Source organism: Ammospiza nelsoni, chromosome 8, assembly GCF_027579445.1.
Source record: "Ammospiza nelsoni isolate bAmmNel1 chromosome 8, bAmmNel1.pri, whole genome shotgun sequence".
Taxonomy (NCBI): Eukaryota; Metazoa; Chordata; class Aves; order Passeriformes; family Passerellidae; genus Ammospiza; species Ammospiza nelsoni.
In genome coordinates this window covers 19,828,806-19,854,364 of record NC_080640.1, presented here as the reverse complement: position 1 = coordinate 19,854,364, position 25,559 = coordinate 19,828,806, and the positions used below count along the sequence as shown (strand labels likewise).

The window sequence follows — 25,559 nt, the reverse complement described above, 5'->3', positions numbered from 1 at the left end:
CTTTGCAGCTCCCTACACCTGCTCCAAATGGGCAACTCAGCTGCACAGGCTGACCAGCAGCCAATACAGAAGTAATGTCTGCACCAGAAAGATTTTGGCTGTTTTAGGCTCATTGCTTTTTGGTTTCTGTTTTGTGTGTGGGTGTTTTTCTGCTGTTTTGTGGGGTTAGTTTGTTTTTCTTTAAATGTATGACATTGGCTAATGTGCTAAATAAGTAGGAAAGTGTGAATTAATGGATCAGCTTTGCTTAAGCCAAAATCCAGAGTTTTAGAACAAAAGAGATATTTATTTAATAAAAATAATTCTCAGAAGTTGAAAACAGAGGCTACACAAATGGCTTTGACGAAGGTACGTGTTCTCTCCCTTCCAAATAAAACTATAATTGACACCATATTTAAACAAAAACAACTAAAAACCAGGGGTTTAGGACTTCCACAGGAAGATTTTTTTAACAAATTTGCCAGTTTATACCACTGAGTACAAGAACTAGCTGCAAATGTGAAACATGCTCTTTTTCTTTATGAAAGCCTACTAAAGCTACCACTATCACCTGCATCATAGTCTAGAACATGTTAAAATTCACTGGAAGAACACAAGGGATTTGAACAAGGCCTTAAGGAAGGTCAACATCAAGGACCAGGAAGCATAAGCGACATCTCTGGAAGATCTGAAGGACTACTTAGAGGCCACATTTGCATATTAAAACACACATTCTGCACTGGACTCTGATGACTCTTCTAGGACTTTGAAGACACCCATTTTTTCCTTTTTCATTGTTTCAGAGGCCTTCATTTGATCTAAGATTAAAACAAATCAAAGGTCAACAATAAGAGGTGTAGTAGAAAACAGATTTGAAAAACAAGTTAAAAACATTTTGCAGAATTGGAGAAAAAGCTGATGAAACCAATTTACTCCTTCATCAACAGTTGGCTACTAGAAGTTTGTATTCAAAACTAATTTTTCAGCTGTATGCTTCTAGGAAAAAATTCCAACATCTCTGGCTAAATGTGAATGGAGAAAAGCAGTTCTAAAAGCTGCCTCAATTAGTTTCATTTTCCTGAAAAAAAAATACCCAGAAAACCTATTTAGTGAAATTACCAGGAGAAACATAAAATTACAGCTCTGATAAGTAATGTTCTTTCCAAAAATTCAAGGACCTGCAAACTTGTCTTCCTGGAAATTGCAATCATTTTGTTGCCCTTCCAGTGAATAATATGCTAATGAAAAAGTATTATATTTATGATAAAATTTAATTTTTATTAAATTTAATAATTATGGCTTACCAGGGTGGGAGCTGGAATTTTGCTTTCTAAAGCACTAACTGCAGTTAGCTATAGCAAAAATTCAGTATATGATGCATATAATGTCTTTCTATTATTATTTTTTGACAACTCTATTATATTAACTTTGATTTGCATAGCAAAGAAGAAAAAGAAAAGCAACCATGATAAATAAGTTGCACACTAACGAAACAAGATAAACAGCACCTTCTTCAACTTGGAAAGAGAAATCAGATTGTTTCACAGTCTGAACTTGTAAAGATATAGATCTTATTACCCATTCATCAAGAATAATTTTCTGTATTATCAGCCAGCTAACTGAAATAAGTAGTTTTACATAACAGTGCCTTAATTTTATTCTAAATTAACCAAAATATAGCAAAAGTTTCCTAAAGCAAATTAATTTTACACAAACTACACACAGCATACTTATTAAAGGCTAAAATTTTTACTTCTAAATTCTGTAATGACTGGGGGTTTTTTTCCATATCCATGCTTGGAGTCTTGTTCTGCTAAAGATGTTGAGGGAAACAAGGCATACTAAATCTACTAATCATACAGAAGCATTCCAGATCTATGGACTGGACAATAATTTTTACACTCAGGCAAGTTAAGAGTTTTTTTCAATGACATCTTGGCCTGATCAAGCACAGGAATTTGCAGAAAACCTCAAAAAGAGTTGTGGTTTGGTCGGGGTGTTTTGCTAAATAGCCAATCCACTAATAAGCCATGGGAACTCTCAAAAGCTTGATTTCTTTCTTCCAAATGTTAGACTTGACTTCTTTCCCAAAAAAATGTTAGACAATGTTAGATAAATGTATTTTGAATTATGATAACATCAAAGTACATTTTTTAAGCTTGCTGGAATAAATCTTTTCTGAGAATAATTTCTATTTTGATCAATTACCAATTATAGCAACTGTCCTTGAAAGTTGCTTTGCAGAACACATCCTAATCTATGCCTGTCATTCACAGTATGCTCAGGGCACAGCATGCCTGGATGTGGCTTTCTGGAATACTTTTGTCTAAGTTCTGTTATTTCTTCTCCAGCAAACCATATTGAAAATGTCAACAAAGGGACTAAAGGGTCCTTTGTCAATGGACAACACAGCTGTAGAGAAAAGAAGCTATGGCAGCTTTCTACATACAAAGAACTCTTACACAATATGAATTTACTGCTGAAGAGAATAAAGAAAACATGGAAACTCAGACTTACCAATAAGATCACTTCTATCCAAAAGTAACTCTAGATCTTTATCACTGATTACTTTTTCTTTAGATCCTTTAACCTCCCTGTTAAAAAGAAATAATCTCTCAGTTTTCCTGTGTAGCAGAATCCCTAGGACATTCTTTCCTCCATAAAGATCCACATACCACTTCGTAAGACAAGAGAGCTCTTGACAGCTGCTTGCAAGTTACAAATTACAAACTCACAGTCCAAGAAATTATGAAATCTGCATACCTCTCATAGTCTCTGGATTTCAGTAATTCTAACAATTCCTGAGGGTCCAGGCAGCTTTTTGACTGTGCTAGACCAGATTTGCCACCTTTAAACTGATCTGTAGAAAGAATAAATTTTAAGAAAGCACACAGAGATTAGAACAAATTACTGTTGAATATTAAAACCAATGCTAGGTTTCACTGTTTTAGTCCTCATGTAAACACACCTTACAATAACAGACTCAGAGGTACATGAAGGTTTGCATGCAGCCTTTCACCTTTTACAATGTGTATGAATGTAGACATATATGTAGTATGCAGAAGGACTGACTGAAACACCAATTCAACATGCCCACATGAACACACAGAGCAAAAAAAGTCATTAGTTCTACTTACAGTAAAGAGATTGTAAATAAAGTTATATGGTGGATGCTGAAGTTTGTTCCCTTTGTACTGTAAGCTGGTTAAAACAAAGCAAGTTGTATTAACCACAAGATAGGAAATATGTGAAAGATGTGGTTTGCAGAGAGAACAGCCTCAGTTTAATGAAACAGACAGACAAAGTAATACCCTTGACACAGACTGCTTGCTTGAGACTATGCTAACACCTATTTACAGCAAATCTCGATGTCAGTCCAACTGTAAAAAACTTTACAAGATTATTACCTAAGCAAAGCTGAGCATGAAATCAAGCTCAGTCTTACACATTTCAAGGAGACTCGCAAGACTTGCTGTTCTGTGCCAAGTTTCCTCAGTTTTTATCAACATATGTATCCATTTTATTAATGTGTCTTCACTGATTCCTTTCATCATACTTATGTTCCTTTCTGTATCTTTTTGGCTTCAGAAATCCTCCCCACATCTTTTCCCATCTCCCTTTAAGAACTCTGAGTTTATCTGTGAAGTGCAAATCAGATTCAAGTTCCAGAGCAGTCTGAGCTATAGGATTCTCTCCCCATTAACATCCACAGCACTGACAGACAGACTCTAGGTCCTTTCATGCATTATGAGTATTGCTGGCTCTCCCTTTTAGCTTTCAGAGTTTCACAAACCACATGGTATTAAATCAGTGCCATGCAAGTTTCAAGTAGCCATGATAGCAAGAAAAATACAGTTTCCCAAGCAAGTTTTTTCAATGCAACAGAAGCACAAGATGGAAAGAAAAAAAAATTGATGTTTTGTAACAAAAGCCAGATCTAAAGCTCCAGTATTTGTACTGTATATACCCTACATAGTTAGTTTTGTGATTTTCCTTCCTCATTTGCTTCTCTTAAGTTCCAACACTTTTTAAATATTCACAATAACAGGATCCATAACATTAGCTTTACATTTACACAATGAATCCAAAGGTTCCTGAAGTGACACCCCTACCTGCAAGATGTACATGTGATACACCAATAGATGCCAAGATAAATATTGAACTTATTGCAAAACTGAAGGCATTGACATTTATCTTCCTTCCAGAACAAGTAGTCCCAGTCTCCAGGGCTGCTTTAGTACATGGCAGTCATCTGTTATAGCTCATTCTGTGTTCTTTTTGCTGCCTGGGTTTTAACTTCAGTTTGGACCATTATCAAATCATTTAAAAAAAACCAAACCAAAGCAAGCAAGTATACCTGTCAACAACATGCCTATAAAGAGGCAGCCCTGGCAGTCACACCAAGACAGCAGTGCAAAAAGATTACAGAGAAAAAGGCTAGTGCTAGGATAAAGTAATTATCAAAGATAACATCATCCAGAACCAGAGGCAAACCACAGCTTAGGCTGGACTGTGCAGTAGGAAGAAGTGTGGCCTTTTGCCCCTTTATGCTCTCATGAAAAGGCTTTGCTCCCCCTCAGTATGACAATACAAGAATGATGAGAAGTTTTTAGCCTCCTCTGAAGTTTGATATAAAACTAGTTATTGTTCAGCAGCCAAGTTATTAGAATTGCAATTCTTCAAGTGAGCTTAATGTTTGGAAATTGCTATATATAAAGAGGCACGGTCCAAATGTCACAAACAGAATAAGCTACAGAAGCAAAGCAGGATTCCTATAGGATCCGTACAAGAAAAACTCATCCCCAAAAGGGACACTTCAAAGTAATCACATTCTAAAGACCTCTTTGAATATGACAAGCCATATAATCAAGAACACCACAAGAATCACCACTGCTCTGTACACAAACCCAAGGACTATTGTTCTATTTAGCACTGGCCAGCTGTTCAAAGAGGACTGGACTTCAGTGGTTATAACACACTGGACAGAGGCAAACAGGATACTGAAATTTGTTAACAGCTTGAGATTTAAAGAAGGAACACATATTGACATGAAGTCCTAAGAGAAAGATACTAACTTTTATGGATAATCAGCTTCTCCAGCTTCCTCTTGGCAGCAGCTCTCTCCACAATCTTCTGGTCAATAGTATTTGCTGTCACGAGACGATAAACAACTACTGGCTTTGTCTGGCCAATTCTGTGACACCTGTCTTGGGCCTGCAGGTCTGACTGGGGGTTCTGAGCAGATAAAGAAATAAATCAGTAACAATTTAGTTATGCCATTATCCTTTTTTTTAAAGGACATACCACATGCAGCATTTTTAATGGGGAGCTCAGAGTCAGGGCAGAAGCAGAAGAGACATGGTACAATACAACTCTACCACTCTTACTCTTAAGCTTATCCATGACAAGCTCTGCTGCTACAGCTGCACAGGCAGAGAAACCCAACCAGCTTGGACTGCACTGCTGTATACTACTACAACTTCTGCACCATGTGCTGTAGTTTTCTATAGATGGACATGGTTAATATGACAGATTTAGATGATAATTTTATTTGTACGTTTGTGTTGGGTTTCTTTGTTAGAGAATAAGAAATGGTATTTAAAAAGTTTTCAGTCATTTCTGAAGATGATATTAGCAGCACTGTCTACTAAAATAAAGTGAAGATACAGAGGTCCTCAGTCATTTCCTTCCAACCTCTCTTCTTCCCAGCCTCCAGATTTACAGGAGCAGCAGAATCCTACCTAGCTAAAACACACATGGCAAATCACAGACGAAATTCATGGAGCTGGTACTAACATGGCAGCTGTTGTAAACAGGAAACACACAAAAAGGTCCACCTACAGTGAAATGTAAGTAATAAAAAGAAGGAAATGTATTGACAACACAAAAAACCCTCCTGTTTTTGGTAACTCAGGGGCAAACTCAGAAACCAACTCTAATGTTATATTCAGTAACCCAGGACTTTTCAAATGAGGCTGTATTATTTCACAAACAAAATATTTGCATATACCAACATGCTACTATTGCCTTCATGTAACACCTCATTAAAGTTATAGAAATGGTTTATACCATAATGGGTTAGTAAATGATTATCAAAAGCAGCAAAAGAAAGCATTTTTGACACCTATCACTAGGTTAACAATCTGTCACCATACCCAGTCACTGTCATAGATGATAACTGTGTCTGCTGCAGTTAAGTTAATGCCCAGGCCTCCAGCTCTTGTGCTCACTAAGAACAGGAAGACTTCAGGGTCAGTATTAAATTGATGCATCTGGAAGAGATTTCATCTATTAAAAAAAGTAGATGGACCAAACATAACACAACTAATGGTTAATGAGACCTGTTTAAAAAGATGATCACAGAAAATACAACACAAGCTGTCAGAGGTTTTAAGAAGCACTGCATTTTAGGCATACCTCAAGGTAATGCCTAGCAGCACACTTTACTGCTTCAGTATTTCTGAGGCACAGATACTAAGGCAGAAGAGAGTTTTCAGCATGGAGGTGTTTTGCCTATTAAAGGCACTCCCAGTGTCACAGCAAAAGCACAATTTGCTAATGTGCTCACAGAGCATGCCCATGTACTTACATTTTCTTCTCTCTCTGAGTACGACATAGAGCCATCCAGTCGACTGAATTTGAAGTTTCTCAGGTAACAGTAATCCATCAAAATGTCAAGCATCATAGTCATTTGTGAGAACAACAAGACCTACAAAACCAGAAAGATTCCTTAATAACAGTTTTTGTTCCTAAGGAGATGACTGTATCTCATCCCTGCAATATTCTTCAGCTTTACCTTATGTCCTCTCTTTTTAAGTTCTGGGAGCATTCGGTCCAAGAGTAGAAACTTGCCTGAATTCTTTACTAGATCTTCATCAACCTTGGAACAGGGAAGAAAGGATCATATATTAGAAGGGAAGGAGACCAATGGCTTCCCCAACTCAGAAGCATCAACAAAAGCTCTCTGAAATCTCACTGAAACAAGTGTGCACCATTTTCTTAACTAAAAGCTACACTATTGGAAATAATAATAATTTAAGCAAACAACATTGAATCACTTAAAGCATAATGAAACTAAATTGAACTCCAACATTTCATATGGCCAAATAATTATTTTTTAAAACTTATTGGTTTTCACCCCATTTCTGGAAGGAGCAATTCTCATGCTGTTGATTTTCCCTCATGGCATAGTGCTGCTATTCTTTCCCAGTTTGTAATTAAGACACAAGGCTTCCCCCTGCTGGACACAGAGAGGCACTGCTGAACAAGTTATTACCAACCAAGGGGTAAAAGTTCACTGCAAGTTTTCACACTGCTGCCTTAAACCCCTGTTCAAGAGAGCTTGCTAAATCTAATTCTCACCGTAGGCTAGGGGCAGGGAAATAGAAACTTCTAAGGTCTGAAACATACAGCAGCCACTGTGGTAATTAGGAATACATCCTCCTGAGCACTGTGGTAATTAGGAATACTAACTCCTGTGGGTGGTGTCAGCTGTCAAACAGTCTCCATTTTCAACACACTAATTTTCCCTCGCCTCCCAGACTGGGGAATCTGCTTTTTTTGCACTGACTTTACATTGACACACTTCAACAGCATACCCTGGAGTACAGCAGGCTCTGTTATCACTCACCAAATAGGAATCATGACTACACATACCTACATCTACATTTAGAATGTGCAAGCAACTTCCAGTTCTTTAAAATTCTTTCAGTTCAAATTATTTCATACTTTCCTGTATTTCCATCTGCTTTGTGTAGATTAAACTACCACCTGGTCTCTGTGATATAACTTGGATTTTTTCCCTTTTGAGGAAGGATGCTGTATTCTCTGAGCAGATGACTGTTATATTTGGTACAGTTCTTCAACAACTCACACTTAAATGTTACCACTGCACCTCCTGCAGGGTGTACAATTTACCTCATGAACAGCTCACCAAGGTTAGCATTTGTTTTGAAAAATAACCGTAGTGAGGAAACCTTGAGGCAGCCCCTAAAGCACCCAGAGTCAATGGAAGCCAGCAACTCTTTGAATAACTCTCCACCAGAGGAAGAGCAGTGTCACAATGAAGAACACCACGGCAGCACTGTGCAAAGGTTGAATGGGCACAGCAGCTGAACAGGTCCCTGCTACTGCTGCTACAGGAAGTTTCAAATAATGATTCAGTATACTGCAGGAATTCAATAGCAGGCATATGCCAAATACATTGAAAAGGTCATTCTTTACTGCCATCAGCTCCCAGTCTATTGCTTATTGCTTTTTAATGCCTGGAACAAATTTTCTCCAATGCTTTTAAAATGTGTACCTTGAATTGCTGTGTCGCAGGATCCAAAGGATACTCAATAAGATAGGGGTGATTACAACACTTCCTCAATAACATCATAATATTTTGCAGTTTAAGGTTCACCTCAGAATCCATGGGAATGCTCACTTCTACCACTGGCCTTGAAAAGACACAACATCTTATTAGTATGAAAAGTGTCCCCTAATTATGCTACAAATATATGAGAGAAAAAAACCCTATAACAAAATCAAGCAATGGAGTCACATGCTGTGACGTGCTCAAAATCCCTTGTAGTCTGTAAAGCTACTACCAGACAAAACGTTTTAGAGTGCCACACTTGGCAACAAAGGCATAACTGTTTGCCATTATTGATTTAAAATATAAAAGAGCAGTCAGTAGTAATTAGGAACAGAATTTGACTTGTGCAAGTCACCCAGCAGAAAAGGGAACTTCAGAAGCAAGCCCTCACCAGATCACAGGGTCAGATTTCCTGGGGAGCAATACCCAAGATGTTCCAGAATCAGCTGTCCGCCTATCCTATTTTGGCTACATTGCAGAAATCACAATGAATACAGCTATTTAGCTCTTCTACATGCAAGTACTGTCTCCAATATAAGGGATCCAGGCATACCATAAATCTAACACAAACATAGATTTAATTGTCTATTCTCACAGGCTACATCAAACTAGAATAAAAATCTAGCAAAAGAAACACTTTTCAACCTGAGGATTCTCCTTATGCCCAAGGGACTTTCAACCAATTTAGAGCCACCAACAGAAGGAAAAGTGGAGGATATTTGGAGTGACACTGTCTTTCCAAGCAAATGCTATGCATGACAGGGCCCTTCTCTCCTGTGGACAGCTGAACACCTGCCTGCCCATGAGAAGCAGTGAATTAACTCCTTGTTTTGCTTGCATGTGCAGCTTTTGCCTTTCCTACTAAACTATCTTTATCTTAAACCACATGTTTTCCAGCTTTTACCCTTCTGATAAGAGTTGTGAGTGAGCAGCTGTGTGGTGCTTGGCTGCTGCCTTGGGTTAAACCACAATAGTGTCCTGAAGTTAACTGTAACTCCAATGAGCCAGTGAGTGATGGTACAATAATCACTGCTATCATGGCTCAGTGAATACCAGGTAAAATCAAAGAAACAAACCATAAAGCTACAAGGATTGTGAATCACTAAATGCCATTCTTGCTGATCAATTACAGTAAGCAAAGCACTCACTGGAAGCAAACTAAGAGGAAAACAGTACAACAAGAAATAAAAATCATTAAAGACAGGCACCTCTCTTTTTCTACTTCCTCCTGCATTTTGCTGATTAATTTTTCCAAGTCATCAGGTGAACCATTATGTTCTTCACAATAATCAACTACTTTCCGACTACGGCGTTTTGGTCGGCCTGTAGGGCTCAACTCAACGACTTCTTCCTGTGGGAAATGAGAACATTGCATCAACAGCAGCCAGCTTCAGAATCAAAGGCCTGTGCTGATCCAAGAATTTGCAAAACTGAAAAGAGGCCTCAGTGATGTGCATCATGCAACACTTTTTTACACTCAGCAGCTTACATCTTGGCTATGGAGAATATGCAGCCAAATTTTAAAGGTCTACAACTGTAGATTTTGAAAGTTTCTGCTTGATTTTAGAAAGCTACATTCATGCCTTACTGATTCTAAGCTGAAACTGTCAACTCTATGAAAACACTGCTCTTTTCCTCCCAATCTACAAGTAATCAAGACCATATTTACACTTATATTGCTTTAGTTCTGTGCCACAGGCCTATCACAGTAGCTGCCACTATTGAAACAGATAACAAATAGACCAGACTAAAAATTTAAGAATAAAAGCAGGTTTAGTTACAATGGTAATGAAGCAGAACAATATGGTTTTGCATGTGAACTATGACAAGCAATCAGTGCTAACATCCTTCTCAGCAGCTACCTCATTATTCCCAAACAGTTTCCTAATGGTGCGATTGACAATGGCAGTATAGAAAGTCTCCTGCTTCTTTGCCAGCGGCGCATACACCACAACTTCTCGTTTAGGAGGGACCTCGAGAGCAACATCTGATTTCAGCCTTCTCAGTAAGAATGGTGTCAGAATCTGAAATGGTGAGCAGATGCTACAATTACTCAAAGCTGTCAACATAGCTAGTTTAAAACAAAGAAAACAAGACAACCACAGAAGCAGGCCTACTGATGTAACACTATTTTGCCAATTTAAAGCAAGAGAGTTAATTTGCAAATATATTTAGGTTTTTAATATGCATGCCTACTCAACATTTTCATGCACATGCTGGTACTAACGTGTTGAAACACACCCCTTAACATTTAAAAAATTCTGAAGTGCTTAGTAGGGTTGCAATAGTAACTATGTTACAGACCTTTCTTACAAATTCCAGTAACTAAAAGCAATCTTAATACACAACTGCTCATTTTGTTTACTATATTTGTTAAATCAAGTTTTCCTGAAAATGCCCAAAACCTTTAAATAAATAAATTGTCATCAACAATTATACATAGAAGATTCAGTTTAGATCCTTCACCAACAGCTTATAATGGAAAAAAACGATAGGTCTGTAAGCATTTACTTCCACACACTCTCTTAAAAAAAAGAGCTTTAAGTGTAAATTTGAAGACAGTCATATTATATGACTAGTTTATCAAAAGGTATTCTGCTCAACACCTACAAGTTACATAAGTTCCCTCAAAGTTCTCTTTCAACAAAATAAATACACTGATTAAATATCTTAGTGAATTGAAGTCTGTAACTGCAATTAAGTTGGACTAAACTCAATACAGTTCCAAGTATAAAAATGAGTGGCTATGAAAGAGATACATTGTTCCTTTAGCATTTGTAAGTACTGCAAAGACTGAAAAGAACCCTACAAGTCTCAGGAAGTCCAGAAGTGCCACAATCAAAACCTCAACTAAAATTCAGCATCACAAACAAGATTTTGACACACTTCAGGACACAAATGGCCAATGCTACAACTATATCATAAAAAATACAAAATGAAGGATAAATGAAAACCTGATGCAGCATATGTAAGATGTTTTGCTCCCTTTCTTTAGCAATAATATCTTCAGCAGTTTCTGTAATGCTGGTAATATCAAACCAGGATTCAAAGCTATAAAAACAAAGCAAGGGTAAAAATAGCTTACTAAAATAATTAAGATTAATAGCTACAAAGTATCTATTGTTCTCTTATCTTGTGATTAAAAAAAAAATAAAGCACTCACATCCATCATTAATAGAAGGTGTATCAAAAGGAATTTCTGAAATATACCTGTCAATTCAGAAGCTTGAGGTTTTAGGTGATGTGTAAAAATACTTGTAATATTTGGAATATCCATTGTCATCTATTATATTCCATCTAGGTCATAGCTTTTTCCAAAAATTAGTCAAAACACTCTTCTGGCAGTGCTCTTCTACCTGGCCCCCTACTGCTGCAGAGAAGGATTTGTGGGTCCTGTGTCTGCCAGCCTCAGACAGCTTCATCCAACACCTTGGAGAATCTCCAAAGAGCAGCGCCAGGCATTTGTGATAAAACAAACATCTCTCACCACAGATGTTTATGTCTTAGCTCACAGCTGACCTTCCACTATCTAGGGAGACAACAATTAATACCTTCCTTTCTGAAACAACTAAGTGTGAGGCAAGACACATTTCAAAGCCTTTGCCACCAAATAATCATACTGGAATACAACTACAGCATAAAGCAACTCTTCACATGCTGATAAGTTTAATTATTAAAGAGTCATAATAATACTGAAACAGAACAAACAGAAATAGTTTCCACCATCAGACTGCAACTTACCTTTTCAAATCATCAAACACATCTGGCAATAGGAAGTTAAGCAATGACCAAAGCTCTGCCAAGTTGTTCTGCAGGGGAGTGCCAGTCAACAGGAGTTTATTGTCTGCGTTAAATCGTTTCAATTCTCTGATAAGGCGGCAGTTCATATTTTTAATCCTGTGACCTTCATCTACTATGAGATACTTCCAGTAGCAGTTCTATGAAAAGAAAAGGTATTTCAGTAAATTTTAAGTCTATTCCATCAAAAGAGGTGTAAGATTAATTAAGAAGCACTAATGAGACTGTTGGTACTGCCTGTTACAAAGGTTCTATTTACTGTTTTTCACTTTGTCAGACTAATGGAGCTGAACCCAAACAGATAATGCCACACACCTGCTTCATGTGACTGCCTTTTAGAAAGTTTAGGTGGTTAAAACAAAACTTCTACAAGAAACTCATCTTGCTGAAACAACCACTGTCATGTTAACCACAACATTTATACACTAAGTATAGTTCTTGCTCTAAACATCCTTAATCATCACCTACAGGAAGGTAACACAAAGAGCAGGTATGCTGTATCTGCTTTTAGAATAATGAAGAACTTTAGCATTAAATTCCAGAGCTACTACTACCAAGGAAACAGAAGTGAATGCCAATATACATGCTACAGTATGAAACTTATTGTACAGGCAGCATGTGGGGCTTTTTCTGAGTTCAAAAGCACTGCTATCAGTACTGAGGCACACACAGTCCTGGGGCTAAGAGAACTTGGGTACCTGCAGGGCACTTCTGTCTCGCATTGCTATTTCAAAGGAAGTAATGACCACAGGGTAGATTTGCAGCGATCCTTGTCTGCCGCGGATTTTACGAACCAGTTTGCGACGCTCCTGCTGAGCTCCGTGATAGAGCATCAGTGGAATCTGTAAAAAAAGAGATTACAAGTCAGGACTATAATGCCCATTTTAAGCTAATGGGAGAACAATAGAAATAGTAAGATCTCTTATAAGATAGCTGTAAATACATAGCAAGTCACAGCACAGTTTGTAGTAACCACATAAACAACTACAACTAAAATGATTTTCTATGGAGAGAAAGCTTCAAGGCAAAGAAATAGAATAGAAATGAAACAATAAGGGAGAAGAAAAGAAGAGAAATCTTAATTTCTTTTACCTCTGGAGTAAATCTCTTGAATTCAGACATCCAATTTGGAAGAGTAGACAGAGGACCACATACTAAGAATGGACCAGGGACCCCTCGCTCCACCATCAGCGCTATTGTTGCAATGCACTGGATTGTCTTCCCCAGTCCCATTTCATCAGCTAAAATGCCATTTATACCATTTTCCCAAAGCATCTGCATATGAAAAAAAAAAAAGTAAATGCAAAATAATCAACACACATTTGGAAAAACAAAGATCTTTAGGAATGTAACATCTGTGAAAATGCTGTACTAGGCCCATTTTATATTACAGATGAAGATGATTCTCTTATAAAAATAAATACCAGCATCTTGTAAATGCTGGATATTCTCATGTAGATGTATGCACTCCTAGCCAGCTAAGTGCCTGACCAGGGCACAAAAACCAGAACAGTAATGAAGGAAAGTACATAATTTAGTGTTGCACCAGAAGGCACTTTAACTGCAAGTACAGCTCGCATTACTCAAGGCTGTACTCATCCCAGCCTCAAAACTTCACTTAGCTCTGCTTTCCAAAAGACCAAATGACTGTGCTGACATTTCAATGGTATCTATTCAAGCAGCTTCTGCAGGCATGGAGCTCCTGTAGCTACCTCACCACAAGAAAAAGGTGCACTTCCTGGCCAACATAGCCACCTGCTCCAGCCAAAGTTCTTTGTGCAGACACTGCCTACTCTGACAAAGAACAGAGCAACCTCTCACAAAAAACCAGAAAGACACAGAATTGCTCTTTGGCCATTCTCTATTATTCAATAAAGATACATAAAAAGGTTATTATAACTGACAGCCCAACTAAGGAAACTGGTTTTCCCTTCAGAAGAGGCCTGTCTTCACAAGGCACTTTCCAGTAACAGAAATGAGCAAGTTTAGTGGCACTCACTTGAGTCTAAGCCTGTTGAAACAGACTGTGTATGCTTGTAGGGAGAAAAATCAGAAAGAAAAAATCTAAGAAAAATATGAGATCAGTAGCAGAACTAAAATGTTTTGATTCTTATGAATTTTTAAATTTGGCTTGCATGCTGAAACAGGTAGAAGCTAAAAATGTATGTGTGTCATTTTGATGGCAAATTCCTATAGTTTTTTATTTCAGAAGCTAAAGACATAACATTTTTAACACGCTGTGCTAATATTACTAGTTAAGACTCCAGGATACAGAGAATGAAAATTCATCTGTGTGAAACCTGCAAAGGTATCAGGTCTTTGAATACCTTTGGGCTAGGTATTGAAGCCCTTGAGAGAAACAAATTAGGCTGTTCCTCAGTAGGATGTGTAGTCCTGCTTTCACAAAATCTTTGTAAGGAGAGGTTGAGTTGAACAAGAAAAGAGATGGAAAAAGGGATGATGGAGAACACCAGCCAGAAAATCTATAAAGAAAGGCTTAGAAAAACCAATGTCCTTCCCACATTGAAACATTTTATTTGCTGGTTGACAACTTTTTCATAACACCAGATTCTTGTACCATGAAAGACCATAACTCTCTCCTCTTCACCTTCCCTGTACCAACTATGACCACAGACTTCTAATGTCTTCCCCTCCACACCAGTTTCCAATCAGCATCAATTCTGATCAAATTCAATTGCATCCATACCCTTAGCCACTCCATGCCTTCCACTTGGTACCACCTCATTACACCACCAGTAAAAATCTTTGGCTGCTGAAAAGGCACTGGCTGTCCGTTAAACTTTCGCACTGGATCAAGAAATTGCTTGGCACTGTGTCGTACGGCTTGACACAACCTGTCCTTAATGACACTGTTTGAGTCTCCATTTTTCTGCAGGTCTTCTGGATGCAGGTTGTCACCAGAGCTTTCATCCTGTAGAAGGAAGGTCAAGGAACATGAGACAAGTGCAACGCACATCAAAGCCTGCTAAGACATATTTCTTCCCAATTAACACCAGCCTTAATGTGCAGTGAAGTACCTCAGTCTCTGACACAAAGCTTGGAGTCAACTGTCAACTCAAGAGTAGACTTTTTTCTCCTTTAGAATTTAAGAGCAGTGACAGCTACTGAAGCTATTTGGCTTATAATTTTCTACTCGTAACAGTAAACAGACTTAAAACCTTCCTCACAGAGGCCAACATTCAATACAGCAATTTCTCTTCTGTAAGCAGTAGGGCTTTCCTTTCTGTAAGCTGTTCTAATGTTAGGAAGCAATTCACATCGTGCATGCAGCTCTGGAACTACAGATGCAAAAGAGACCTCCCCCGTTATCTCCACACTTGACTGCTTAAAAATTACTGGTTTAAAGTCTTAAACACCAACACACAAATATTTTCTATTAACTTCCTATTTCCTTTATTTCTGAAGCTACTAGCAATCTATGAAGTAAATACCTTCAAACTCAGTTTTTTAAAAAACAAATTTAAAGTTTCCACCTTGGATTTCTGAAATAAATATTTAAGTGCATTCATTTATACCACCTATCTAAACTTAAATTCAGGACTTCAACAACTAGCAAAGATGTTTATTTACGAGTAAAGTTTAGGGATACACTACAAAATATAAAAAGCCTTCTCTTCCTTTGGGCTTAGCACTCTTAAACTGCAATAATATGTGTCAACATACCTGATTTTCCACTTTACTTTTTTTTGCCACTGATAATATTTCCTGGAAACAAACGGGAAAAAAAAACATGCTTATGTGCTTTTCAACCTTAAAGGCTACTGTAATTTGTATTTCATGTAATCTTTTCATTTATCTTTCAATCTGGATATACCTTAAAAAGCTTAACATCCAAAATCATTAATCATACAAGTGACTCTAAAACAAGACCACACACCAGGTAATACATTTCAATTAGGTAGCTTTCAATACATTCAAAGGGTAGCTGAAAATTCAATTGGAAACATACACTCTTCACAGCTTGCCTCCCCTAAAGACTTGAAAAAACAAAAGAGTATCCAAACTCTACAGCTGTGACAACACTCTTTGTTACATACATCTTTGCTCACAGACTACTGATGGCTGATAATACCTGGTAGCAATGTGTGAGAATGGAGTGCTCTAAAATACAGATGTCACAGAAATTGACTCACCCATTAAAAGTGCTACAAAAATCCAGACAACCTATTTATAGTTAGGGCATACCTCTTTGGACATAATTTCTGATATGTTGTATGTCCCATCTTCTCTTCCTCTCTTCTTTTTTGCACCTGTAAGATAATATTTGAATTTATACAATGCATCAAGCATTAAGGAAATCAAACCCACCAGCACTGAAAAAAGGCAAAGCCTAATACATTACCCGATTTCTCCTCTTTGCCATCAACTGAGTTTTGACCCTAGAAAATAACCATAGAAAGAGGTTCACCATCTTATGCATCTCTAACTATCATGACACAGACAAAAAGGTGTAATCAGGTGTAACTACCTCTGAAAGCTTCTTGAAACATTTCTACAACTAAACATTTTCAAAAACACAGCAAAAGAAAAAAATTCCTGCTTATTTTTTCTTGTTAGTTATTCACTATTTTGGCTGAACAAAGCAATCATTGCAAAAAGAAAAAACTCCTTAAAGACAAACTGAAACAATTTTCTCTAATAATAACTAGTCAAAAACATCCTCTAAAAATGACTGTCAGGGTATACAATTTTTAAGCACTTTCAAACAATCTTACTACAGTTAAAATAAATATGACAGATAGATCCTGCAAGTCAAATACTGGACAATCAAACTTATTTTACTTACCTTGGTCAAAGCAAACATTGTAATTTCTCAGACTTTTATTCATAAAGTTGCATAAAGCTACTTAATCTTACCTTGGCAGATTTTAACATCATCTCTCTCTTTTTTTCCAACTTCTCTTTCCTCCTCTGTTCCTAAACAAAATAAAAACCACACATGCAATTCTTACCTTTCCATAACACCCACAAGAGTAGTACCCACTACAGAAGCAATAGATTACATTGCTAATTCCAAGTTCCATGTAGTCTGAAGACTTTGTTTTTGCAACCCCACTAAGTTTGTTCTGGTGTAGCTTAAAACAATAAAGCAAAATTTGGACAATAAAGTGCCACTGCTCTAAACTGCTTGTCAGTAAATACTTTAAACACTTAAATACAGTAATTTAGAAAGATTTTAGCAAAAATATTCCTAACTGAAAACTCCTGAAGATTAAATCTACTGCAGTAAGTTTTCCATTTATCCAACTTACACATACTACATATTCACTGCAAAACAGACAGCAATGTAAGTAGCCTAGAATGCCTTTAACAAAGTGCTTTCATGTCTTGAAGAACTTAAGATTTTCATTCCATCTACTATTTTTGCTTGCTGAAGTAAAAGCAAAAGGATCCTGAAGAAAGAGTAGAAGACCTTGGTATTTATCAGATGGAGCAAGATTTAGTACTGAAATACACATTCTAGCAATAAAATAACCATGAATTCGAGGTGACAGTTCAACTAGAGAAGTATTTTGAGGAGGAGGTTCCTGCAGTCTATCAGTGTCCCTTCACAGAAAATGTTGTTGTTCTTAATCTTTTCCTGCTTTTCCCTCTCTTTCTTTTCCCTCAAGCATAAACGTACAGTTTAACTGTACATCCATAAACATACAGTTAAAAAAGTCAAGACCAAGCTAGGTATGAACTCAGCAGCCCATGGACTAAAGAAAAAGAAGACACTTAACACTGTTTTATGGAAACTCTTGTTTGGGAACAATATGGCCTCAGGTCACTCTAATTTACCCACTTGTTTGAGGGAGGCCTAAGTTAGCATCTTGAGGTACATCTTATTCTCAGCTTTCAGTCAATGACACAAACAGGCTACTCACCTTCCTACTTGTCAGTTCTTTGCACCTTCTATCCTCCCTCCACGCTTTCTAGCTCCCTTCAACTTCAGTTTTTATTTGAAATACTTACTCTGCTTTCTTTGCACTCAGGCCAAAAGAACTGTAAAGGCATCAATGCCACCTTTACAGTGTGACTTGAAATTATAATTCATGTTCTTCCATATCTGATTCATCTTTTAATTTAGAGAACAAATTCTGAACACCAGATAAAAAGCATAATGTCATTCCTGTGCACTAGGTTCCAGTAGATTTTAATGCTACTAATGCAATCTTAAAAACATTTTTACTTCAAACAGTTGGACGGAAAAAACCCCCAAAGAAACAGCACCTTAAGAATCCCTACTGCAAACAAGAACACACCTACCTCTAGCTGCTGCTGTTCCATTTTGGTTAGCAAGAATTTGGAATAGATGTTGCTTTTCTCAAGCAAATGTTGGAGCCTCTTATAGCGCATTTCACTCGATTCCCTGTCCCAAGAAGTGCGAGCCTGGCCAACAAAGACACGTCAAGCATTTACAGAAACAGTTGTGATTACACTGAAGAACCGTTGCTTGTTTAAAAGCATGAACTCTGAAGTGTCTCACACACAGACCCATTTCCTTTCAGCCATCACACTCTGATTTGTGACTGTATGGACTCTCACATAGCTATGAAGTGCTGTAAGGTAGAAGTAACTCAGGGTTGCATTCCCTTGCACATCCCCCATGCACACCCCTGCTATAGCAGCACATGGCATTCAAGGACTCAGAGATGCCTCAACTCCAACACAAAAATTAAATCTCAGTTTATTTGTAGTCTGCAACATTTTTGAGGAAAGAAACCCTACCTGGCAAATTTCAGCACAGCTTCCCTAGTATTATTCTATCCCTTCATGTACATTTACACCAAGTTAGTTTCTCATGAAGAACAAGATACAGACAGCTACAAAACTATCACATGGTTTTACAGAGCTCGAGTCAATTGCCAATATGAAAACAGTAACTTCTACTCACTTTGCTTACAAAATCCACACCTGCTTTTCAAAGTAACTGCTGCTGAATTAGTCAGGGCTGTGCATTTAGAAGTTTGCAAATTACTCTTTAAAACTCGCATCAAGACATCCCCAAAAAGTAAAAAACATTCACCCTTCTGCATTTATCTAACATTGCCTGCAAAACCGAGATACCAAACAGGTCACTGAGTCATTTATTTTGGAAAAGACCCAAGACGATGGAGTCCAGGCATTAACCAGCACTGCCAAGTTACCACTAAACCACTACACTAAGGTGCCTTGAAGTGCACATCTCTGCGCTTTTTGAGTGCTGCTTCCACCGCTCCCCCAGGCAGTGTCTCTGTGCTTCATCACCCCTCCACTGAAGAAAATTTTGCACGAATGTTCCATCTAAACTTCCCTTGGCTCAACTTGAGGATGCTTCCTCTTGTCTATTGCTTGTTACCTGGAAGAAGAGACAGATCGCCCCAGCTGTTTACAGTACTTGTAGAGTGAAAAGTTTTAAATTAGCATCTCCAAGAGAAACTCAGAGCACAAGATGCAGAGCTTTACAAGATGCTTATCTATGTCACTGCCTTCAAAAGAAACACAGGGGGAAGGGCACGTTAAGACACAGAAAAACAAGGGATTCTTCTGAAACTAAATACACTAATAGGCAAGGAAATGGGATATTTCCTGAACCATGGGACAACCTGTGAGACACTGAAAAGGTGGAGAATGTCTGTGCCCCCAGAAATCAAAACTTGATTTTCTCCAAGTAATTCCAACCAGGTAGCAATCACCATGTTCTTTTAAGAGACGAATATCTATTCCCACAATTTCTCTAGGGGAGGAGATGGCATTCTCAAGATTTTCTTTGCTTCTGCTCTCCCCAGTCCAGGTTTTTACCTTCTGATGACAGGTACCTGAGCTCAGAAAGATCAACTCTTAATGGCAATGCCAAGAGAGTATAATTTAAACTAACCTGTTTTTTCAGTAAACTATTGCTCACTTTTTACTGGAGTGAACAAAGCATTCTTATTTGGTCAAACTGAAGGAGTGCTTCCTCGACCAACTTCCAAAAATTTCAAGCAGAAAAAAGAAAACTCAAAGATGAACAGCACTTTAATGACATCTCTGTGCCTTTTGACCCAAGCCCTAAAGCCTTAGGACCGTGGGTTTTCTTCCCCTTTTTGATTGAGAAGGTCAAAACCTTGCCACTCTTGGTCACCACGCTACATTCACACATATTTGCACAGTGGTATTTCACCATTAACCCTCAAAAAGAACTGACAACTCCTTTGCTGAACTGCTGTACAGATCACCTGGCAGGGGGTTTGCCGAAGTGACAAACACAGGAAACACAGAAGCTGCCCCCAGTAAGCCTGTGGTAACTGCAGGAGTGGATCCCTTGGTCTGACTGGCCTCTGACTGTACACGGAAAAGGTGATAAAGCACACAGGACAATGGAGCTAGAGGTACCTTCTTGCTAGAGGCAAGTCCTGTGCATTCTCAAGAAATGGAGAATACAAAAAACCCACATTACAGCATTGTTACAGAAGTGGTTCTTGTGAAAGAAATTAAAATTTTAAGTCTTTTTCTCAATAGTTCCTGCGCAATGAGAAAATTTGCTCTACAAGGGTTTCCTCTTTACCTTCAAGAAGTATTACCTTCAAATTTTTAGTTCCTAGTCTAATCAAGGAATACCTGACGTTCCAACATGCTACATCATCATTTACAGTTTGCAACACAGAATATTCCAAGACTTCTGGGAGAATCGATATTTTTTCTAACTACAGTATCACAAAATAATGCATCATCAAAACATACCTTTATAAAACCTAACTTGTCTTAGAGTAAGGAAAAAAAGAGTAATCAAAATTAGTTCCAGGCCTTAAAGACTGGCATTTTTCAGGTCCTTAGAATAATGTGTCAATGTAAGATAGGGAAAAACCCATCACCTAATTTCTCTATTATATAGTTTCTTGAACAACTCGAAATCTCTAAGGTCCCTTACAACCCAAACCATTCTGTGACTCCTTAGAATACAATTCCCCAAAAAGCATTCAAGAGAACTGTTCCTTCAAGCTTCTATCTCCTTATGTCTGAAACACAACACAAATTATCATCAGAATACCACATAAGAGATCAGCACAAGTATAGAAGCACCATGCTGTCACTCCAAAACAGATCGGTTAGTTTCAACTAGTGTTTAACATTAACGCTTGAAAACATTCTCAGCAAGAGGGAAACGAAGCACAGTAATGATGACATCCCTTGCGGTGGGAGGCACCGTTTCCCGAAGCAGTCTATATTTCCTGTCGCACAGGCAAACCAAGGTACACAAACCAAGCACGGCCTCCCGGTTTGCTCACATGTACGGTTCTCCCGGAGCGATGCCAGGTCACAGGCAGCTCCCGCTCAGCCGTCTGCGGGGAAGAGCAGGAGTGCAGGGACTGGCATAAACCCGGTCCTTGTTAGCTGGGCTTTCTCAGCTGGAATACTTCATCAGCTCTGCATAAGCTATACCTGCTACTGAACCAAACACATACTGGAAAGGATCTGCAGAACTCTACTCAAGCCGCTTGGCTGGCGAGCTTGTATTAACCAAAGCGGGAAAGAAGTGTTATGTACACTTTGAGAAACAAAACCAGAAAAGTTTTGTCTTTAATGTTTCAGACAGAAATTCAAAAGAATGCGACTTACTATCCTTTTAAAAATCAGCTCACTTTACAGGCACTATACCTCACATTTTTACACTCAGAACGACAGAAGCAAAGACGTAATCTTTCCACCTTAAATTTCAATGCATATAAAATGCAGAAGGGTTCTCCCTAAGAGCAAGAGTTTCCCGCTAGCCTTTAAAAACAAGATGAAAAATAAGACCCCGGTGGATGATCAAAAGGCGCTTTACACCACAGCAGGGCCTTTATCAGCTCCTCACGTTTGTTTGTTTTGAAACCGAAGGAGCTGCACGGCCCCGGCTCCCCGGCACACCCCGCAGCCCGCGGGGACCCCTGCCGCCCCTCACCTTCTCCAGCATCTCCCGCTCCTGCTCCAGCCCCGCCGCCTCCAGCTGCTCCTCTTCCTTCAGCATGGCCGGCGTGATCACCACCGCCTCCGCCTGCTCCCCCATCTCGGCTCCCAGCGGTTCTGCAAGGAGCGCACGGTCACTCACGGTCACCCCCGGCCGTGCGCCCGGCCGCCCCTCACCGCTGCCGCTGCCCGAGTTGCCGGCGGGCATTGCCCGGCCGCGGCCCCGCTCCCGCGCGCGCCGCCTCACCGCCCGCCTCGCGAGAACAAAAAACCGCGCGCTTCCCAAGCCGCGCGAGAGGCGGCGCCGTTCTCGCGAGGCCGCCCGCTCCGCCCGGCGGGCCCGCGTGAGGCCGTCTCGGGCGCTGGCAGGCTCCGGGGCGGGCATGGCGGGGCCCGGGCACGGGCGGGCAGGGCCGTTCCCCTTGGAATGGGCTGCCAAGGGAGCCGGGGGAGTAACCCTCCCTGCAGGTGTTTGTGGGAAGACTGGATGTGGCACATGGTGCCACGCTCTAGCTGCCGGGGCGGACCCAATGATGCCAGGGTACTTCCCCAGCCGGAGGGAGTCTGTGGTTCTGTCCCGCTGCCCTCCGCGGTGCCCGTGGCTGCAGCGGCGGCGGGACACCGGGACACGGCGGGGGCCGCCCGGCCCCGGCCTCCCCTGGGCGCTGCTGGCTGTGCCACGAGAGGGCGGCGGAGCGCCGGGATCCGGGCGGGAGCGCACGTACCCAGCCGGCGGGAAACCCAAAACAGGCTCTGCGTTACAATAAATATTTCCAGTGTTCGGAGCACAGACGCTTTCGCTCCACGTAAATAACACACAAGCTGTCAAAATAACAGGGCTTATCTCTTCAGATGCTATGCTGGTAATCGTCTACGCCTATTTGTCAAACTAATCGCTATTTTAAACTTGCTGCACGCACACGGCGGCCAGCACCGGCAGACCTGGAAAGGGGGAGGAAAAAAGAAGCAAAGAAAGGCAAACAAGTCCAAGAATAACTGAGGTGGATGACATTCTTCTCATTCCCAAAGCCTGACAGGCTGATTCTGGATAATATGGTTTATGGAAAAGTGATTCTGTTCTCCAAACCATAGTTCAGAGGTTAACTGGAGATGGTTCTGCATCCATTTTAGGGAATGTTAGCAGGGAGTAATGTTTTTAATCCCAAATAAAGTTATTTTATAGGCATGGTGGCAATCAAATGCGCCTTTTTCAAGCCTCTGTTTCACTTGCAAATATTCTTAGGACATCACAGTGAATAAACAAAAAAAAAAAAAAAACACCTTATTTTCTATGGCACCTGTCGTTCTGAAAAACCTAAAGTGCTTTCAAAACTGTAACATTAAAGTAGAAAAATCAACTAAATGACCACTGAAAGTGTCATCCAAGCTGGAATAGGATGGTGGATGCCGTGGTTCTCAACACTTCCTGTTGAAGGCAGGAAGCAGGGATGAAGATGCCACTAGAACTTAAGGAGCACTTTGGAAAATTGCAAAAATTTTATCTGAGAAATTAATGACAACACCTTTACTACATAAAAAAAAACCCACCATTAAATCTTTCCTTCCCAGAAATTGTTGTTATCCAAAGAGAATAAACCTCTCAGTAAAATACCTAATAGAATACAAATGTTCCATCTCACTCCTGTGTCCCTACACGTTATTTTGTAACATCATTCAAACCATTTTTAGAATTGTGAGACACACGTACTCCACCTTACCTCAGATTATCACTTAAATGAGATAGCTTTGTTTCAGCCATTTCCTGCTCTGCCCAACACCTTGTCTGCAAGCAATTTGCGATGGGAAGGGATTTGCCTGTGGCTAGTGGCATTGTGGCTCCCTGTGGGTGGCTCAGCATGATTGCCTTTCAGTGTTTCAGAGAGAGGCTGTGCTGCTGTGCAGGGACTCTCATCCTCCCATCACAGCTCCCGTGGATGCATCCACATCCACGTCCCACTATGCCCTGCAGCAGGAGAGGCTCCCTGAGCTCTCATTTGCCTCTGTGTGCACAGCGTGTTTCTGTGTTCAACTAATTGTAATTTGGCTCTAAAATATTATTTTCCCTGTTTATTCTTAAAAGTCATCAGGAAAAAATTGATTGAAAGGTAAATAGCCAGCTCTCTGGTGACATTCTTATGTCCAGCACCCACAAAACATGATTAAGTGAAAGCATTGTAAAATGTGCCTTTTAAAAAAACCTTTCAGATAAATGCTACCACATCAATCAGTTGTGGTTGAAACCTGTTGGACACATAGCATTGTCTGTTTTTAACATCCCACAGATAGACACGTAGAAGGGGAGTGTGCAAGAGATTCTTGTCCAGTCTTGCAGACAAGGGCAATTAGCCTGGCTTAGCGCACGTGATGTCAACAAACATCCTCCTCCAGACCCACCAGATTCCACTACTGGGGAATGAGTATGTGCTGCTTGTCACTGCTCCTCTCCAGCTGCTCTCAAGACTGAAATATTAGTATTTGATATTAAAAGCCTGAGATAACAAGAGGAATAAGGCAGTCCTTAAGTAATTTGTTCATGGGGTAGATTGTTAGGAATTTGGAATAGGGCTGTTTCTGAAGCAAAATATATTAAATGGGCAGAGCTGAGAGCACATTCCACAAGTGTAGCAGGATCCAAAAATTTATTTGTCTCCATGGCACAAGATCTTCATTCACTGCTTTGCCCAACATGTAGCTTCTATCCAGAAGCTATTTATTTACCTCATTAATCAGTGCCTGTTAGTGCAGTGCAGAAAGTCACTGGTCCATCAGCTTTTGTTTCAGAAGACGGAAGTCCCTCATAAACACACCTGGACACTTCTATAGTCTAATGCAAGGTGCAGAAAAAGATGAACCTAGTGGCACAGAGGGGGCTGGGGGAAAATTACAATGCAAGATAGCATATAAGAGTTACAAAAATGCAGATTGTAAACAAAGACGTTTCTGTTCTCAGGTTGGCTGAGTGGTTGCTGCTAAGTCACAGTAACCCTGGGTTGTCACCTTTGAATTTTACTTGTCAGTCTGGTATGCAGTACAAGAATGTGTGTCATTTCATCATGCTCCTTGCCTGCACAGAATACCTAATTAATTTACTACAAACTATAAAAGTAGTTCCTTGTACTAATTGCCTTGTCTGCTGGATGCCCAAAGAGGAAGCTGGGACTTTGAAACAAGATGGTTTTCTTTAGATGAGAAAAGTGAGACATACAAATTCAGGCTATTTTGTCTTTGTCTTATTCCCTCATGATATATGTACAAAGCTTTCCTACTCCAGATGAAATGAGGAAGTCTCAAAAACACTCCAGCAGGTAGCAGTAGATCCCTGGCATTTGCTCACTGATGTTAAATTTTAAATGTTTTTTTTTCTTTTTCCATTGTTATTTTTTTTCCTTAAGAATTAAAGGTTGCTAAAACACAGTAGTAGAAGACAAGGAGACTGATTACTCTTCTTTATAGTAACAAACGTTGTTATGAGTAAAAGAAGTACTACAGCAGGATTCCATTCTCCATCCAC

General features: G+C 39.5%; 2 protein-coding genes across 4 annotated transcripts in view; one reads left to right on the top strand and one right to left on the bottom strand.

Annotated features, from left to right (window-relative positions):
- Window positions 1-265: 265 nt before the first annotated feature.
- Window positions 266-22,307, bottom strand: HELLS (helicase, lymphoid specific). Of its 3 annotated transcripts, XM_059477398.1 has the most exons (22): window positions 22,296-22,307; window positions 22,044-22,165; window positions 18,407-18,529; window positions 17,015-17,074; window positions 16,500-16,536; window positions 16,343-16,407; window positions 15,821-15,862; window positions 14,844-15,068; window positions 13,229-13,411; window positions 12,835-12,978; window positions 12,080-12,276; window positions 11,293-11,389; window positions 10,201-10,362; window positions 9,547-9,689; window positions 8,282-8,420; window positions 6,776-6,859; window positions 6,569-6,688; window positions 6,135-6,251; window positions 5,055-5,214; window positions 2,743-2,839; window positions 2,497-2,573; window positions 266-797 (listed from the first exon to the last, which is right to left on the bottom strand). In XM_059477398.1, the coding sequence occupies exons 2-22, from the start codon at window positions 22,146-22,148 to the stop codon at window positions 700-702; spliced, it is 2,475 nt and encodes an 824-aa protein (XP_059333381.1). In that variant the 5' UTR covers window positions 22,149-22,165; window positions 22,296-22,307; the 3' UTR covers window positions 266-699. The 3 variants fall into 3 exon arrangements, with proteins under 3 accessions (XP_059333381.1, XP_059333380.1, XP_059333382.1); XM_059477397.1 differs by lacking the exon at window positions 22,296-22,307 and having other exon boundaries at window positions 22,044-22,267; XM_059477399.1 differs by lacking the exons at window positions 22,044-22,165; window positions 22,296-22,307 and adding an exon at window positions 19,035-19,104.
- A 271-nt stretch (window positions 22,308-22,578) lies between these two features.
- Window positions 22,579-25,559, top strand: part of LOC132076525 (uncharacterized) — a 52,194-nt gene continuing 49,213 nt past the window's right edge. Inside the window, exon 1 of the mRNA XM_059477659.1 lies at window positions 22,579-22,769. Coding sequence (XP_059333642.1) covers window positions 22,579-22,769 — 191 coding nt within the window. The remainder of the gene's footprint in view (window positions 22,770-25,559) is intronic.

Excerpts from the sequence above, each read along its gene's own strand:
- HELLS (XM_059477397.1), bottom strand. The coding sequence starts at position 22,256 with ATGCCCGCCGGCAACTCGGGCAGCGGCAGCGGTGAGGGGCGGCCGGGC. Across the intron at positions 12,979-13,228 it reads TCAAGAGATTTACTCCAGAG|ATTCCACTGATGCTCTATCA; the intron begins GTAAAAGAAATT and ends CTTTTTTTACAG. Across the intron at positions 2,574-2,742 it reads AAATCCAGAGACTATGAGAG|GGAGGTTAAAGGATCTAAAG; the intron begins GTATGCAGATTT and ends TCTTTTTAACAG.